Here is a 19421-nt window from a genome sequence, read left to right as displayed (position 1 = left end):
AAATTTATTTCTCTTGTGGTGTATCCAGTCCACGGCCCGCCCTGTCATTTTAAGGCAGGTATATTTTATTTGTTAAACTACAGTCACCACTGCACCCTATAGTTTCTCCTTTCTCTTGCTTGTCTTTGGTTGAATGACTGGAGGTGGCAGGAAGGGGAGGAGCTATATAGAAAGCTCTGCTGTGGGTGATCCTCTTGCAGCTTCCTGTTGGGAAGGAGAATATCCCACAAGTAATGGATGATCCGTGGACTGGATACACCACAAGAGAAATAAATTTATCAGGTAAGCATAAATTATGTTTTGTACAGGTTTTGATTGTCATGTCTCAGAAATAGTAATTTGATTGGGCATATATTCTGTATTTTGCATTGCAGTGAATTAAAGGACAATTAAATATAGTAGGATTAAGTAAAAAGACAATGCTAAAGCACTCTCAAATAGTTGTTTTTTTCTGGGAAATGTCAAAGTCCCATGTTGCTTCCTCTGCATCATGTGACAACCATCAGCCAATTACAAAATGCATATACGTATACACTGTGAATTGCTGCACATGTTCATCAAAGTGCCTCAGAGTGTGCAAGAAAATTGGAAAGTGTAATAAAATTGCATGCTGAATCATGAGTTTAATTTTGACTTTAGTTAACACTTCAACTGCTTCTAGAAACAGGTACTTTTGGTTTGGTCCACTTGAAGTAATATTTTCTGTACAGGACTCTAAGAAATAAGAATATCCCTAGTAGAGTAGAAACACACAGGCGCTTGGGGTGCAATAAAATATTGTGTGTGTTTGGAGCTAGAACCGTTTATCGTAACATTAAATAATGTTGACTTTGTACTATTAAATATATTGGGAATACAGCAGCACGCCTGCAGATATGAAGTGACATATGCTCTGCACACATTTGTTTGTAAACCTGTTTGTCCCTAATGGGGGAAAAAACAATATCCGTCTACGGTGAGAACAAAAACTCATTGTTCCTTTCATGGAGAACATTTTGGAGCCTGGGTTTGCCAAGTGCCTTCAGGCCATTGTGATACTAACAGCTAATTTGTGAGCTACAGTTTATGCAGGAAATTGGTCTCCAAAAAATGTATCTGTTATTTGCAAAAAACTGAAGTAAGGTGAGGGAATAATTCTTTTTTAAAATTATAAATGTTTACATTTAATTTCACTTGGTAATTCACATTGTTTCAGTCCACTCATTGCTTGCACAGTTATGTCAGAGTGCCCAGCCCAGAGGCAGAACTTTTCTCCACTTTCTGCAATGAGATTTTTTTTTTTTTTATTGAAAGATTTTCTGTAGTAAAAATGTAGTTAACAATTTCTTACAAGAATGTCTTACATTCAGGAGTCGCATCTTTTACAGACTGGGAAATGCTAGGAAGCGGGGTTAAAAAAAAAAAAAAGATGCCTGAGATCCAGTACTCAATCAATGTGCTTCCACTTTTTAGCACTTCTCGGTGTTTGACTGTTCTCTTCAAACAGTGCTTCTCTCATGCTGCACTGTGTTGAGGAAAACATACACAGTGCAGCCAGAGCACAACATTTTTAGAATAGAACAGGCTGATGTGGAGCAGCACTGCAAAATGAACGTGCTAACAGTTCCTGCATGTGCCCTGTTCTTTCTGCAGACATGCTGCGTTTTCTGAAAGGACATCTCAGATCACAGCATGTTCTGCCTTTGGGGTGCCCAGGCTAATGCTTCAGAAAGTAAAGTTGAGGCTGTTAATTGATTTAGTGCAAATTAGTCATTATTATTAAAGGTAATGAGAAGTGAGCCAGCCTGAGGGTGATACAAGATCGGAGTGACACTTAAACATTATAGGGACATGGTTCAGACAGAACATGCAATTTACATGTTAGTTTATTTTCATTATCAAATGTTTGTTCTGTTGGTATCATTTGTTGGAAAGCATACTTAGGTAGGCTCATGAGCAGCAGTGCACTACAGGGAGCTAGCTGGTAATTGGTGACACTGCACATATGCCTCTTGCCATTGGCTCACTAGATGTGTTTAGCTAACTTCCAGTAATGTGTTACTGCTCTAGAGCTAACAGTCACTATTCAGGAGTTATGCAGGCACTAGTGCAATAATAAAATTAGAGAATTGAGATGCACCAGTGCTGTGGCTACTTAGGAATTGTTAAATGTACACATTAAATTGACAGACATTCTTTTGTACTCGTGTACTCGGATGTGCCTTAATACAATTATATATGTTTTATTATTACCACTCCCTGTTCTTAAAGAGAAGCATTTCTTTTTTAAGACACAATGAGTCCACGGATCATCATAATTACTAATGGGATATTCACCTACTAGTCAGCAGGAGGAGTCAAAGAGCACCACAGCAGAGCTGTTAAATAGCTCCTCCCTTCCCTCCCACTCCAGTCATTCTCTTTGCCTACGTTAGTGATAGGAAGAGGTAAAGTGAGGTGTTAGATTAGATTCTTCAATCAATTATTATTTTTAAAGTAGTACCAGAGTGTGCTGCTTTGTTCTAGGGTGTAGCCGTAGTCCATATCAGTCTCTACAGTAGAGCTTTTGGTGGCTTTAAAGCAATGGGAACTGGTGGGACATAATTCTCACTGCGCCTCCCATATTTTGATGCTGCCCTGCCTCTGGAAAACCTGAGAGATTCTAACTCAGGACTTTCTCTTCATTCTCAGGTCCATGGGAGGGATAGGACCTCTTAAACCTGGAATCTGCCTTGCTGCCAGGCAGAAAATGAGGTAAGTGCTGACTTTTTTTCTGGGGGATTTTGAAAGTCTCAGAAACTAAGGAGGGTACTTCATTTATTTTATACATAAGCCTCATTATTACTTTGACATAGGGGACATTTGGGCAGTTTTTGCAGCAGGCACTGGGGCTTCAGGTGTCTCAAACATAAAGGAGACTATTTTCTTATACACGAGCCTCATTATGTCACATAGTTTCCCTTTTAGGATAGGGAACATTCGGGCAGTGTTGTAGACAGTGCTGGGGCTTAATGGAAACGGAGTCTCAGAGATAAAGGATACTCTTTATTTACTTGTGCATGGGACAAGATAAAGGAGACACTTTATTTCTTTCTACATGGAACACGTCTAATTGTCATCGCATAGTCTCCCCTCAGACATAGGGGATATTTGGGCGAGGGGTCAATGTAGCAGCAGGCCCTGGGATTTATCGGGCAGCGTTGCTACAGTCACTGGGGCTTTTATATTATTGTTGTTCTATTTCTCCCAGCGGGTTGGTAACTTTGGTGCCGACTGGGAGATTTTTTATTAGCCACACCCACGATGGGCATTATTTACGCGCCATTTTCACTCCGCTTCAGAAAATGTGGTGTTACAGCGCAGTGAGATTTTGACTTTGCTTCCGGCGCCTGTACTGAGAAATGGTGACCGGTGAGATTACTTGGTGTGACGCCCACGAGGGACTGAGTTGATAGTATAAACGGCGCCAATGTTTTCCTTCCTCCTTCCTGTCAGTTATGAGTAAAGGAGTGGAGAATGGCGCCGTATACTAATCTCTTCCTTTCTGTCACTTCCGGTTATCGGAAGACACAAAGGAATTTCTGGCTAACAGATTGCGCATCAGTTGGCGCTATTATGTGCTCAGTTCTTGTGGTATAGACAGGCTGCTGACGCCTCAGTAACGTCCTTTAGAACAAGCTGAGAGATTGATAGGGTTCTCTAATTCCCTCATACATCTTTAATGTTAGACCTAGGAAAAAAAGATGTGTTAAAGAGCCAGTGTCACTTGCTACTGAGTTTATGTATAGCAATGTTGATATACTAATTTACTTGCTTCTGCACTCAGAACTAAGAAATTACTTTCAAATTTTAAAGAGCCGGTCACCTGCAGTGCCCTGCGGTTCCTTGTAATTTCCATTTGGAATTGCTGCATAAGACATTGCTTCTTTAATGTCATGGCAGTGTTGATGAACAGCAAGGTTGACATTCTAATTTATTTGCTTCTGCACACAGATCTAAGAAATTACTTTTAAATTTTAAAGAGACAGTCACATGCAGTCTATCTATCTATTGGGTTCTTGTAAAGCGCGTCTTTTCACCTGTAAGGGTCTCAAGGCGCTGACCTGCGGTTCCTTGCAATTTCCATCTGGAATTTCAGCACAAGATATTGTTTAATGTCATGGCGATGTCTATAAACAACTATATGGGCATGCTAATTTAGCTTGCTTCTGCACATTGAAATAATAAGTTATTTTTCAGTTTAAAGAGACAGTAACGGTTTTTATGTGTCAATTTTTAACTTTTTCTAACATTACTCCTTCAAAGGCATTTGCTGTTTGGGAGTCTGTGGAAGCTCACGTGCAGTGCCCTACGCTTCCTCTCACACTCCACCTCTAGTTGCTCTGCATTATATGTGTTTACCAAGTGGTAGACAACATTTCTAAAGGATTTTCAATCATTTAGGGTGATTGATTCAGTAGTGGCTATTACGAATGGTTTAATCTATTCTAGTGCGTCCAGTGAGTAATAAGGAATGGAAGAAACCGCATTCCCTATATTTAATATGATGTTTCCCATAGCCGCCTCAGGATGGAGTAGTTTCCAGCTTAGCTAAGAGAGCTACTATACCCTTAGAAGAGAGTTGGGTTTTTCAAAGGTCCTATGGACAAATAATTAGAAAAGGGATGTACACCAGGTTTTCCAAGGCAACCAGCTGTGTACTTTGCTACCGTCACTAGTGCGACGGCATATTGGTTTGATGCGTTGTTTGATGCTACTAAGTCAAAATCCCCTGAATAGACTCCAGGATAGGATATCAGCTTTCAAATTGGCTAATTCCTTTGTTTCAAATTCTTCCCTTCAAGTTATCAAACTGGAAGCATAGGTTTCAGGTTTCTCTGTTTCAGTTCACAAAGACTTATGGTTAGAACCTTGTTCTACGAATGTATGCTCTAAGTCTAAGCTTTTAGCGAATTCCTTACAAGTGGAAGACCTTGTTGGAACCTGGCTTGAAAAATCAAAATAGCCTGCTGCTGAATCAAAGACAGCATGACGAACATGCCCCCGATTCGGGATCGGATTTTGAAGGGGGCAGACTTTCAGTCGTCGCTCAGACTTGGGATCGAGATGTTCAGAATCCCTGGGCAATAGAAAATAATGTCCCAGGGATTCAAATTAGAGTTCCAGAGTTTTTCCTCCCAGAGACAGGTTTCTGCTTTCAATATTATCTGCAGATCAGACAAAAGAATAGGCATTCTTACACTGTGTAAGAGACACCTCAGACCTGTGAATGGTTGTTCTAGTTCCAATACAGGTACTGGGTCTGTTTTTTTTTTTTATACCAATCGGTTTGTGGTTCCCAAACGAGAGGTAACCTTCAGTCCACTTTTTTAGATCTCAAGAGTCTAAACAGATTTTCTTAGTGTACCGTCCTTCAAGATGGCAACTATTCGTTCCATTCTTCCCTTGATCAGGAGGGTCAATTTATGACAACAGTGGATTAAACGACGCGTACCTGCAGGTGCCATTTTCTAGTTGGACAAACGCTTCCAGTTAGTGACCCTTCTTTTCGGTTTTGCCACAGCTCTCAGAGTCTTTACGAAGGCTCTGGGAGCGCTGTCAACGGTGCTTGGAGCATTGCAGTGGCGTCCTATCTGGACAACATCTAGTGCAGGCGCCATCCTTAAAGCTAACAAGATTTCACACGGACTTGGTGTTATCCTTCCCGTGGTCTTACGGGTGGAAGGTAAATTTGGAAAAGACCTGTTGGCGAGCTATATCCCAGGGGTGGAACATTTGGACGGACTTCCTGCGCAGGCAGTCTTTTCATCCAGGGGAGTGGGAACTCCATCCGGGATTGTTCTCCAGTTTTTTCCTCCGTTTTGCTTTTCTTACTTGGGCCATTGTTTGAATCAAGCAGGAGAGGGCTTCGTTGAATCTCATAGCACCGACTTCACGTTGTAGGATTTGGTATTCAGATCTGGTGGATATGTCATCTCTGCCACCTTGGAGACTTCTATGGAGGAAGTACCTTCTAATCAAGCGCTCCTTTACACAAATCTGGTTTATCTGGAACTGACTGCTTGGAGATTGAACACTTATTATCCAAGCAGGGTTTTCTGACTAGGTCATTGTGACCATAATTCAGGCTCGAAAGCCTGTTACTAGTCCTATTTATCATAAGATATGGTGTAAATATCTCTATTGGTGTGAATCCAGGGACTACTGGAGTAGATGGGATTCATAGAATTTTGTATTTTTTGAAAGGTTTATCGTCAAGTTCCCTAATGGGTAAAACTCTGTCTTTCTCTATTTTGTTACTCAAACGTCTGGTAGATTTCCCAGATGTACAATCATTTTTTTTGGGAGAAAGGTTCTTCAAGCAGTGGTGCCTTCCGTTTAGGTTCCCTGTCTTGTCCCTCCCGTATCATCTGTGTATTGAATCCCATTAATAATTATGATGATCCGTGGACTCGTGTTTTAAAAAAAAAAGGAAATTTATGCTTACCTGATAAATGTATTTCTTTTTTGACATGAGTCCACGGCCCGCCCTGTGTGTTTAGACAGGTTGTGGGTTATTTTAAACTTCAGACACCTCTGCACCTTGGCTTTTCCTTTCTCTTCCTAACTTCGGTTGAATGACTGTAGTGGGAGGGAAGGGAGGAGCTATTTAACAGCTCTGCTGTGGTGCTATTTGCCTCCTCCTGCTGACCAGGAGGTGAATATCCCATTAGTAATTATGATCATCCGTGGACTCATCGTGTCAAAAAAGAAATAAATTTATCAGATAAGCATAAATTTCCTTTTTTGCAATGTACTTTCATGGTTCTAGTTAGAGCGTAACGATTAATGGCGGATGCGATTTTAAACCGTGATTAATCACCGCGGTTCTAAAACTGTGAGAGAATGCGGTTTTTAGCCCCGCCCCATTTGACATCACCTATGACGTATAGGAGGGCCACTGACTTGCCGTGCTTGCCTTGCGACATTGAGCCGACTTACCGGGGAGCGTTGTGGCTGATGCGGGTTACAGGGAGGGGGGGCTGACTTACTGGGGTGCACTGTAGCTGATGCGGGTTACAGGGAGGGGGGCCGGCTTACCGGGGAGCGCTGTGACTGATGCAGGTTACAGGGAGGGTCCGACTTACCGGGGAGCGCTGTGGCTGATGCAGGTTTCAGGGAGGGGGTGCGCTGTGACTGATTCGGGTTACAGGGAAAGGGGTGCGCTGGGACTTACGTGGGCTGGGGGCTGATGGTGGTTACAGGCGGTGCTTATGATGTTAAAGGGAGTGCTTATTGGGGGGTTACAGTGGGAGCTGATGGGGCTTATGTTGGTTACAGAGGAGAATTGCACAATTTTCCCCCCCCCCCATATCGCCCAGCCTTAATTCTAGTAAAAGTTACAACTAGTAAAAGCGGCAAATGTACATATTTTAACACTGGCTGCTCAGAGAATTGACTGGGGTATGCATTGCATCAGTGAAGACTTTAATTAGTGTCATACAAGCCAATGCTGACTCTTAGAAGCTGTGGTGTCTGAAGGTTGGCACACGAGGCACTCACAGGATATGTGCATATGCCGCTGAAAAGAAGCATTTTTGCTTATGCAAGTATATTGCAAATATGCTTCTATTTCAAATTTAAATACACCTATGCACGTTTCAATTTTTCAATCGCTTTAACCAGTAAACATTCTGAACTAGTTAAATGTTATGTTGCTGAATACTTTCTACAGTTATTTTATGGGACAACTAATATCAGTATTGTTTTTTCTCTCTAGTCAGCCACTATTATAGCATTTATATGTTGTATGCTTTGTCTAGATACCACTTCTGTCGCTGAAGCACGCCACAATCCAAGCATTGGAGAAGGAAGTGTCGGAGGGATGACGGGCAGCTTGAGCGCCAGCGGCAGTCACATGGATAGAATTGGCGCAATTCGAGATAACCTAAGTGAAACGGCGAGCACCATGGCTCTAGCAGGGGCCAGCATCACAGGCAGCTTGTCTGGAAGTGCTATGGTGAATTGTTTTAACAGGTAAACCCTGACTGTGAATTATTTGTAAGCTAATGTAGTTATGAGAAAACTGTAAAACAGGTGCTTGCATTTAAAGGGATAGTGTACTGTCATTTTCTTTTATGTAATTGGCAAGAATCCATGAGCTAGTGACGTATGGGATATACATTTCTACCAGGAGGGGGCAAAGTTTCCCAAACCTCAAAATGCCTAAATACACCTCCCACCACACCCACAACTCAGTTTAACCAATAGCCAAGAAGTGAGGTGATAATACAAAGGTGTAAAAAAAGCATACAAAAGAGGAATTGGAAATATAAGGAAAACGTAATTATTGTGTGGGTTTAATTTCTCAGTGGAAATAGCTGTTATCATTTTATCCCTCCCTCTCTAGTGACTCTTCTGTGGACTTCCACATCTTGGGTATTTCTATCCCATACGTCACTAGCTCATGGACTCTTGCCAATTACATGAAAAAAACATAATTTATGTAAGAACTTGCCTGATAAAATTCATTTCTTTCATATTGGCAATAGTCCATGAGGCCCACCCTTTTTATCGTGGTTATGTTTTTTTTGTATAAAAGCACAATTATTTTTCCGGTTCCGTTTTTTATATGCTATTTTACTTCTTTTGTTATCACCTCACTACTTGGCTATTCGTTAAACTGAGTTGTGGGTGTGGTGGGAGGTGTATTTATAGTCCTTTTGAGGTTTGGGAAACTTTGCCCCCTCCTGGTAGGGATGTATATCCCATATGTCACTAGCTCATGGACTTTTGCCAATATGAAAGAAATTAATTTATCAGGTAAGTTCTTACATAAATTATGTTTCTCCAACATAGGTGTGTCCGGTCCACGGCGTCATCCTTACTTGTGGGATATTCTCTTCCCCAACAGGAAATGGCAAAGAGCCCAGCAAAGCTGGTCACATGATCCCTCCTAGGCTCCGCCTACCCCAGTCATTCTCTTTGCCGTTGTACAGGCAACATCTCCACGGAGATGGCTTAGAGTTTTTTAGTGTTTAACTGTAGTTTTTTATTATTCAATCAAGAGTTTGTTATTTTGAAATAGTGCTGGTATGTACTATTTACTCAGAAACAGAAAAGAGATGAAGATTTCTGTTTGTATGAGGAAAATGATTTTAGCAACCGTAACTAAAATCCATGGCTGTTCCACACAGGACTGTTGAGAGCAATTAACTTCAGTTGGGGGAACAGTGTGCAGTCTCTTGCTGCTTGAGGTATGACACATTCTAACAAGACGATGTAATGCTGGAAGCTGTCATTTTCCCTATGGGATCCGGTAAGCCATATTTATTACGATCGTAAATAAGGGCTTTACAAGGGCTTATTTAGACTGTAGACTTTTCTGGGCTAAATCGATTCATTATTAGCACATATTTAGCCTTGAGGAATCATTTTATCTGGGTATTTTGATATAATAATATCGGCAGGCACTGTATTAGACACCTTATTTCTTAGGGGCTTTCCCAAAGCATAAGCAGAGTCTCATTTTCGCGCCGGTGTGGCGCACTTGTTTTTGAGAGGCATGGCATGCAGTCGCATGTGAGAGGAGCTCTGATACTTAGAAAAGACTTTCTGAAGGCGTCATTTGGTATCGTATTCCCCTTTGGGCTTGGTTGGGTCTCAGCAAAGCAGATACCAGGGACTGTAAAGGGGTTAAAGCTTATAACGGCTCCGGTTCCGTTATTTTAAGGGTTAAAGCTTCCAAATTTGGTGTGCAATATTTTTAAGGCTTTAAGACACTGTGGTGAAAATTTTGTGATTTTTGAACAATTCCTTCATGTTTTTTCGCAATTGCAGTAACAAAGTGTGTTCAGTTTAAAATTTAAAGTGACAGTAACGGTTTTATTTTAAAACGTTTTTTGTACTTTCTTATCAAGTTTATGCCTGTTTAACATGTCTGAACTACCAGATAGACTGTGTTCTGAATGTGGGGAAGCCAGAATTCCTATTCATTTAAATAAATGTGATTTATGTGATAATGACAATGATGCCCAAGATGATTCCTCAAGTGAGGGGAGTAAGCATGGTACTGCATCATTCCCTCCTTCGTCTACACGAGTCTTGCCCACTCAGGAGGCCCCTAGTACATCTAGCGCGCCAATACTCCTTACTATGCAACAGTTAACGGCTGTAATGGATAATTCTGTCAAAAACATTTTAGCCAAAATGAAACCTTGTCAGCGTAAGCGTGGCTGCTCTGTTTTAGTTACTGAAGAGCATGACGACGCTGATATTAATATCTCTGAAGGGCCCCTAATCCAGTTTGAGGGGGCCAGGGAGGTTTTGTCTGAGGGAGAAATTACTGATTCAGGGAACATTTCTCATCAGGCTGAATCTGATGTGATTACATTTAAATTTAAGTTGGAACATCTCCGCATTTTGCTTAAGGAGGTATTATCCACTCTGGATGATTGTGAAAAGTTGGTCATTCCAGAGAAACTATGTAAAATGGACAAGTTCCTAGAGGTGCCGGGGCTCCCAGAAGCTTTTCCTATACCCAAGCGGGTGGCGGACATTGTTAATAAAGAATGGGAAAGGCCCGGTATTCCTTTCGTCCCTCCCCCCATATTTAAAAAATTGTTTCCTATGGTCGACCCCAGAAAGGACTTATGGCAGTCAGTCCCCAAGGTCGAGGGAGCGGTTTCTACTTTAAACAAACGCACCACTATACCCATAGAGGATAGTTGTGCTTTCAAAGATCCTATGGATAAAAAATTAGAAGGTTTGCTTAAAAAGATGTTTGTTCAGCAGGGTTACCTTCTACAACCCATTTCATGCATTGTCCCTGTCACTACAGCTGCATATTTCTGGTTTGATGAACTGATTAAGGTGCTCGATAGTGATTCTCCTCCTTATGAGGAGATTATGGACAGAATCAATGCTCTCAAATTGGCTAATTCTTTCACTCTAGACGCCACTTTGCAAGTGGCTAGGTTAGCGGCTAAGAATTCTGGGTTTGCTATTGTGGCGCGCAGAGCGCTTTGGTTGAAATCTTGGTCGGCTGATGCGTCTTCCAAGAACAAGTTACTAAACATTCCTTTCAAGGGGAAAACGCTGTTTGGCCCTGACTTGAAAGAGATTATCTCTGATATCACTGGGGGTAAGGGCCACGCCCTTCCTCAGGATAGGCCTTTCAAGGCAAAAAATAGACCTAATTTTCGTCCCTTTCGTAAAAACGGACCAGCTCAAAGTGCTACGTCCTCTAAGCAAGAGGGTAATACTTCTCAAGCCAAGCCAGCTTGGAGACCAATGCAAGGCTGGAACAAGGGAAAGCAGGCCAAGAAACCTGTCACTGCTACCAAGACAGCATGAAATATTGGCCCCCGATCCGGGACCGGATCTGGTGGGGGGCAGACTCTCTCTCTTCGCTCCGGCTTGGGCAAGAGATGTTCTGGATCCTTGGGCGCTAGAAATAGTCTCCCAGGGTTATCTTCTGGAATTCAAGGGACTTCCCCCAAGGGGGAGGTTCCACAGGTCTCAGTTGTCTTCAGACCACATAAAAAGACAGGCGTTCTTACATTGTGTAGAAGACCTGTTAAAAATGGGAGTGATTCATCCTGTTCCATTAAGAGAACAAGGGATGGGGTTCTACTCCAATCTGTTCATAGTTCCCAAAAAAGAGGGAACGTTCAGACCAATCTTAGATCTCAAGATCTTAAACAAATTTCTCAAGGTCCCATCTTTCAAGATGGAAACCATTCGAACTATCCTTCCTTCCATCCAGGAAGGTCAATTCATGACCACGGTGGATTTAAAGGATGCGTATCTACATATTCCTATCCACAAGGAACATCATCAGTTCCTAAGGTTTGCATTCCTGGACAAACATTACCAGTTTGTGGCGCTTCCTTTCGGATTAGCCACTGCTCCAAGGATTTTCACAAAGGTACTAGGGTCCCTTCTAGCGGTACTAAGACCAAGGGGAATTGCAGTAGTACCTTACCTGGACGACATTCTGATTCAAGCGTCGTCCCTCCCTCGAGCAAAGGCTCACACGGACATCGTCCTGGCCTTTCTCAGATCTCACGGCTGGAAAGTGAACGTGGAAAAGAGTTCTCTATCCCCGTCAACAAGGGTTCCCTTCTTGGGAACAATTATAGACTCCTCAGAAATGAGGATTTTTCTAACAGAGGCCAGAAAGACAAAGCTTCTGGACTCTTGTCGGATACTTCATTCCGTTCCTCTTCCTTCCGTAGCTCAGTGCATGGAAGTGATCGGGTTGATGGTAGCGGCAATGGACATAGTTCCTTTTGCGCGCATTCATCTAAGACCATTACAACTGTGCATGCTCAGTCAGTGGAATGGGGACTATACAGACTTGTCTCCAAAGATACAAGTAAATCAGAGGACCAGAGACTCACTCCGTTGGTGGCTGTCCCTGGACAACCTGTCGCGAGGAATGACATTCCGCAGACCAGAGTGGGTCATTGTCACGACCGACGCCAGTCTGATGGGCTGGGGCGCGGTCTGGGGATCCCTGAAAGCTCAGGGTCTTTGGTCTCGGGAAGAATCTCTTCTACCGATAAATATTCTGGAACTGAGAGCGATATTCAATGCTCTCAAGGCTTGGCCTCAGCTAGCGAGGACCAAGTTCATTCGGTTTCAATCAGACAACATGACGACTGTTGCGTACATCAACCATCAGGGGGGAACAAGGAGTTCCCTAGCGATGGAAGAAGTGACCAAGATTATTCTATGGGCGGAGTCTCACTCCTGCCACCTGTCTGCTATCCACATCCCGGGAGTGGAAAATTGGGAAGCGGATTTTCTGAGTCGTCAGACATTGCATCCGGGGGAGTGGGAACTCCATCCGGAAATCTTTGCCCAAGTCACTCAACTATGGGGCATTCCAGACATGGATCTGATGGCCTCTCGTCAGAACTTCAAAGTTCCTTGCTACGGGTCCAGATCCAGGGATCCCAAGGCGGCTCTAGTGGATGCACTAGTAGCACCTTGGACCTTCAAACTAGCTTATGTGTTCCCGCCGTTTCCTCTCATCCCCAGGCTGGTAGCCAGGATCAATCAGGAGAGGGCGTCGGTGATCTTGATAGCTCCTGCGTGGCCACGCAGGACTTGGTATGCAGATCTGGTGAATATGTCATCGGCTCCACCTTGGAAGCTACCTTTGAGACGAGACCTTCTTGTTCAAGGTCCGTTCGAACATCCGAATCTGGTTTCACTCCAGCTGACTGCTTGGAGATTGAACGCTTGATTTTATCGAAGCGAGGTTTCTCAGATTCTGTTATCGATACTCTTGTTCAGGCCAGAAAGCCTGTAACTAGAAAGATTTACCACAAAATTTGGAAAAAATATATCTGTTGGTGTGAATCTAACGGATTCCCTTGGGACAAGGTTAAGATTCCTAGGATTCTATCCTTCCTTCAAGAAGGATTGGAAAAAGGATTATCGGCAAGTTCCCTGAAGGGACAGATTTCTGCCTTGTCGGTGTTACTTCACAAAAAACTGGCAGCTGTGCCAGATGTTCAAGCCTTTGTTCAGGCTCTGGTTAGAATCAAGCCTGTTTACAAACCTTTGACTCCTCCTTGGAGTCTCAATTTAGTTCTTTCAGTTCTTCAGGGGGTTCCGTTTGAACCCTTACATTCCGTTGATATTAAGTTATTATCTTGGAAAGTTTTGTTTTTAGTTGCAATTTCTTCTGCTAGAAGAGTTTCAGAGTTATCTGCTCTGCAGTGTTCTCCTCCTTATCTGGTGTTCCATGCAGATAAGGTGGTTTTACGTACTAAACCTGGTTTTCTTCCAAAAGTTGTTTCTAACAAAAACATTAACCAGGAGATTATCGTACCTTCTCTGTGTCCGAAACCAGTTTCAAAGAAGGAACGCTTGTTGCACAATTTGGATGTTGTTCGCGCTCTAAAATTCTATTTAGATGCTACAAAGGATTTTAGACAAACATCTTCCTTGTTTGTTGTTTACTCAGGTAAAAGGAGAGGTCAAAAAGCAACTTCTACCTCTCTCTCTTTTTGGATTAAAAGCATCATCAGATTGGCTTACGAGACTGCCGGACGGCAGCCTCCCGAAAGAATCACAGCTCATTCCACTAGGGCTGTGGCTTCCACATGGGCCTTCAAGAACGAGGCTTCTGTTGATCAGATATGTAGGGCAGCGACTTGGTCTTCACTGCACACTTTTACCAAATTTTACAAGTTTGATACTTTTGCTTCTTCTGAGGCTATTTTTGGGAGAAAGGTTTTGCAAGCCGTGGTGCCTTCCATTTAGGTGACCTGATTTGCTCCCTCCCTTCATCCGTGTCCTAAAGCTTTGGTATTGGTTCCCACAAGTAAGGATGACGCCGTGGACCGGACACACCTATGTTGGAGAAAACAGAATTTATGTTTACCTGATAAATTTCTTTCTCCAACGGTGTGTCCGGTCCACGGCCCGCCCTGGTTTTTTAATCAGGTCTGATAATTTATTTTCTTTAACTACAGTCACCACGGTACCATATGGTTTCTCCTATGCTATTATTCCTCCTTAACGTCGGTCGAATGACTGGGGTAGGCGGAGCCTAGGAGGGATCATGTGACCAGCTTTGCTGGGCTCTTTGCCATTTCCTGTTGGGGAAGAGAATATCCCACAAGTAAGGATGACGCCGTGGACCGGACACACCGTTGGAGAAAGAAATTTATCAGGTAAACATAAATTCTGTTTTTTTGTCTCTTTTTTATTGTGTTCCCAATGATCTGTTTTGTGTGCTGTATTATATTAAACTGCTTTACCTTTATTTTGTAATATCTGGTTTTGCTGGTTGTATCCCCAGCTATTCTGAAAATGTTAGTATGGGATATGAAACGGTGCCCCCTTAGTAAAACAATTTTAAAAAGTTAAAGTACAAAGTAAACATAAATAGAAACAGATTGTGTTAAAAAAAACACAGCAAACAACTTACTTGTTTTCTTGCAAAATGGGCACTTAGTCACTGTCTCTACTGATGTTCAGGAGCTGACATGCTGAAAACGTAAGTTCTCAAGTTGCATTCTGTCTTCTAACAAGCATTGGCAGGAAACTGACTTCTGTTACTATTCAGTGAATGCTAGAGATCGTGCCATTCTCTCTAAAGAAAAACAATCTAAAATTAAAATATGGAGAAGTATGCAACAAAGTAGATTTAAATGTTTGTATATTTATTAAATGGTGAACAGCAAAACACTCAATATTACACATTTCATACTGCACTACATCAATCTATTCTTATTGGAACACATAAATCATATGTCATATACAGTCAAAGCTGCTCATGAGGACAATTGGACACAAATACTGCAGTGGTGTATCTTGTTTATATATCGCCTAATCATTCTTACAGACTTTTGAGTGTTGGACTGTATATGAAGCACAATTTGGATGATGCGCCTCAGGGAGTTTTATATAGTGTTGGAGTGCAGCACTATTCTTTGTTTTTGTGATACAGTTACCATTTAATTTCAGTGAGGAGGTATCTTGCTTGCTTTAAATGTGTTTAGCACTTTTATGAAATGTGTAATACTGAGTGTTTTGCTGTTCACCACTTAATAAATATGCACATTTAATTTTACTTTGAGTGCAACATTCTACATACTTTATACATATAAAAAAATGGAACACGACAGTAATGTCCACTCTCTACATTGTTATTTGTCCTGGCAATAGTAGTGCTAGCCTCTAGGGTTAGACATAACCCAGAGGTGTTCAAATTGGACTAGTAGAATACAAAATAGCATTATATGCTGATGTCTTTCTTACGGTGACTGCTCCAATCTATTCTCTAGCTGCGTTAACCATAGAAATACCGCCCAAAATTTTACACCAAATTGAACAAGAATATAAAGTGGCATTTAAAATGATGAATAATACATATTGCATTTTTTTTTTAAACAAGCTTTATTAAAGGAATAAAAAAGATACACAATAAAGGTGTGGTTGCAAATTTCCATAACCCTTACATATTCAAATACAGAAACATAGTGTCATTCTTTACATATGGGGTACAAATGTATGGAGATAGATGGCACTTTCTCGTCTGCATTTGTGAGAGTCCTTTCAAATTCTTTTTTTTTTTTGGGTTGAATAAAGTGTTCTTCATTGAGCTTGTATTGTAGATATGGTGAGTCCACGGAATCATCAATTACTATTGGGAATATCACTTCTGGCCAGCAGAAGGAGGCAAACAGCACTACAGCAAAGCTGCTATATATGTCACTTCCCTTACCCATAATCCCCAGACATTCTTTTTGCTTGCGGTGCAGGTGGAGGTAAAGTTTTGGTGTCTGATCCACAATCAAGATTTTTTTATTTTAAAAGCAGAGTAGGTTTGCTCTGATCTTTCTAAAGGGTGTAGCCTTAGCCCATGTCAGTCTTTTCAGTAGGGCAGTGGTGGCTTTTGAGCAATTGGGAACTTGTGGGGTACAATCCTCACTGCATTTTCTCAAAGCATTTTGCTGCCCTATTTATATAGCCTGAATAAGTTTACTCAGTCTTTCTGTGTTTCCACAGGTCCATGTGAGGGATGGCATCCTCTCAAACCAAGTGAGCTGTCCTACTGCTGGACAGATAAATGTTAAGGTAAGTGCCAATTTTATTTTTCTATGTAAGCAGGTAAAAATGTGGCACTTATACAGCTGAAACGCTGCAGGGGGACGTTTCTCTTGTTAAGTGTATCCAGTCCACGGATCATCCATTACTTATGGGATATTAACTCCTCCCCAACAGGAAGTGCAAGAGGATTCACCCAGCAGAGCTGCTATATAGCTCCTCCCCTAACTGCCATTACCAGTCATTCTTTTGCACCCAACGAATAGATAGGATGTGTGAGAGGACTGTGGTGATTATACTTAGTTTCATACCTTCAATCAAAAGTTTGTTATTTTATAATAGCACCGGAGTGTGTTATTCCTTCTCTGGTAGAATTTGAAGAAGAATCTACCTGAGTTTTTCTATGATTTTAGCCGGAGTAGTTAAGATCATATTGCTGTTTCTCGGCCATCTGAGGAGAGGTAAACTTCAGATCAGGGGACAGCGGGCAGATTAATCTGCAAAGAGGTATGTAGCAGCTTATTATTTTCTGACAATGGAATTGATGAGAAAATTCTGCCATACCGATATAATGTAAACTCAGCCTTAAATGCAGTAGCAGCAACTGGTATCAGGCTGTCATGTATGTATATTTTACACTTCAGTATTCTGGGGAATGGCACTTCACTGGAATTATACTGTATGCATAAAACTTTAGCCTAATTTGCAGGGACTAGCAACAGGCTTTTTAATAACACTCAATTTATTAATGTTAAACGTTTTTTGCTGGCATGTAAAATCGTTTAATTTTCTGAGGTACTGGGTGAAAAAATGTTTTGGGCACTATTTTTTTCCACTTGGCAGTCGTTTTATTTAATTTATGACAGTTTACTGATCTCTCTCACTGTTATGTGTGAGGGGGAGGGGCCTTTTTTGGCGCTTTTGCTACGCATCAAAAAATTCAGTCAGAAGTTTATTGTCTTCCCTGCATGATCCGGTTCATCTCTACAGAACTCAGGGGTCTTCAAAACTTGTTTTGAGGGAGGTAATCACTCACAGCAGAGCTGTGAGATTGTAGTTGACTGTGATAAAAAAACGTTTATTTCTGTATTTTTATTTTTTATTTTTTTTCTGCTATCAGGGTTAGTTATCCTTTGCTAATGGGAGCAATCCGTTGCTAAAATTGTGTTTTTTACAAAGATTTGATGCTATAACTTTTCAGTTTATTAATTTTCAACTGTCATAACTTTTTCTGTGCTTCTTATAGGCACAGTACGTTTTCATATTATAGTAAATTACTTGAAAAGTATTTCCAAGTTGCTAGTTTATTTGCTAGTGTGTTAAACATGTCTGATTCAGAGGAAGATATCTGTGCTATATGTGCTAAAGCCAAAGTGGAGCCCAATAGAAATTTATGTACTAACTGTATCGATGCTACTTTAAATAAAAGTCAATCTGTACAAATTGAACATATTTCACCAAACAACAAGGGGAGAGTTATGCCGACTAACTCGCCTCACGTGTCAGTACCTGCATCTCCCGCTCGGGAGGTGCGTGATATTGTAGCGCCGAGTACATCTGGCGGCCATTACAAATCACATTACAGGATATGGCTACTGTTATGACTGAAGTTTTGGCTAAATTACCAGAACTAAGAGGTAAGCGTGATCACTCTGGGGTGAGAACAGAGTGCGCTGATAATATTAGGGCCATGTCAGACACTGCGTCACAATTTGCAGAACATGACGGAGAGCTTCATTCTGCGGGTGACGGTTCTGATCCAAACAAACTGGATTCAGATATTTCAAATTTTAAATTTAAGCTGGAAAACCTCCGTGTATTACTAGGGGAGGTGTTAGCGGCTCTGAATGATTGTAACACAGTTGCAATACCAGAGAAAATGTGTAGGTTGGATAAATATTTTGCGGTACCGGCGAGTACTGACGTTTTTCCTATACCTAAGAGACTTACTGAAATTGTTACTAAGGAGTGGGATAGACCCGGTGTGCCGTTCTCACCCCCTCCGATATTTAGAAAGATGTTTCCAATAGACGCCACCACACGGGACTTATGGCAAACGGTCCCTAAGGTGGAGGGAGCAGTTTCTTCTTTAGCTAAGCGTACCACTATCCCGGTGGAGGATAGCTGTGCCTTTTCAGATCCAATGGATAAAAAGTTAGAGGGTTACCTTAAGAAAATGTTTGTTCAACAAGGTTTTATATTGCAACCTCTTGCATGCATTGCGCCTGTCACGGCTGCAGCAGCATTTTGGTTTGAGTCTCTGGAAGAGACACTTGAATCAGCTCCATTAGATGAGATTACACACAAGCTTAAAGCCCTTAAGTTAGCTAACTCATTTATTTCAGATGCCGTAGTACATTTAACTAAACTTACGGCTAAGAATTCCGGATTCGCCATTCAGGCACGCAGAGCACTGTGGCTAAAATCCTGGTCAGCTGACGTTACTTCTAAATCTAAATTGCTTAATATACCTTTCAAAGGGCAGACCTTATTCGGGCCCGGGTTGAAAGAAATTATCGCTGACATTACAGGAGGTAAAGGCCATACCCTGCCTCAAGACAGAGCCAAACCTAAGGCTAGACAGTCTAATTTTCGTTCCTTTCGTAATTTCAAAGCAGGAGCAGCATCAACTTCCTCTGCACCAAAACAGGAAGGAGCTGTTGCTCGCTACAGACAAGGCTGGAGACCTAACCAGTCCTGGAACAAGGGCAAGCAGGCCAGGAAACCTGCTGCTGCCCCTAAGACAGCATGAATCGAGGGCCCCCGATCCGGGAACGGATCTAGTGGGGGGCAGACTTTCTCTCTTCGCCCAGGCTTGGGCAAGAGATGTCCAGGATCCCTGGGCGTTAGAGATCATATCTCAGGGATACCTTCTAGACTTCAAATTCTCT

General features: G+C 41.9%; 1 protein-coding gene across 1 annotated transcript in view; it reads left to right on the top strand.

Annotated features, from left to right (window-relative positions):
* The window catches only part of RNF19A (ring finger protein 19A, RBR E3 ubiquitin protein ligase), a 340911-nt gene that overhangs the window by 302391 nt on the left and 19099 nt on the right, over nucleotides 1-19421 (top strand). Inside the window, 1 exon segment of the mRNA XM_053715246.1 lies at nucleotides 7782-7995. Coding sequence (XP_053571221.1) covers nucleotides 7782-7995 — 214 coding nt within the window.

The sequence above is a fragment of the Bombina bombina genome, chromosome 5 (assembly GCF_027579735.1).
Source record: "Bombina bombina isolate aBomBom1 chromosome 5, aBomBom1.pri, whole genome shotgun sequence".
In the NCBI taxonomy this organism is placed as follows: domain Eukaryota; kingdom Metazoa; phylum Chordata; class Amphibia; order Anura; family Bombinatoridae; genus Bombina; species Bombina bombina.
The sequence above is the reverse complement of the archived record's forward strand: the minus strand, read 5'-3'. Positions and strand labels throughout refer to the sequence as shown.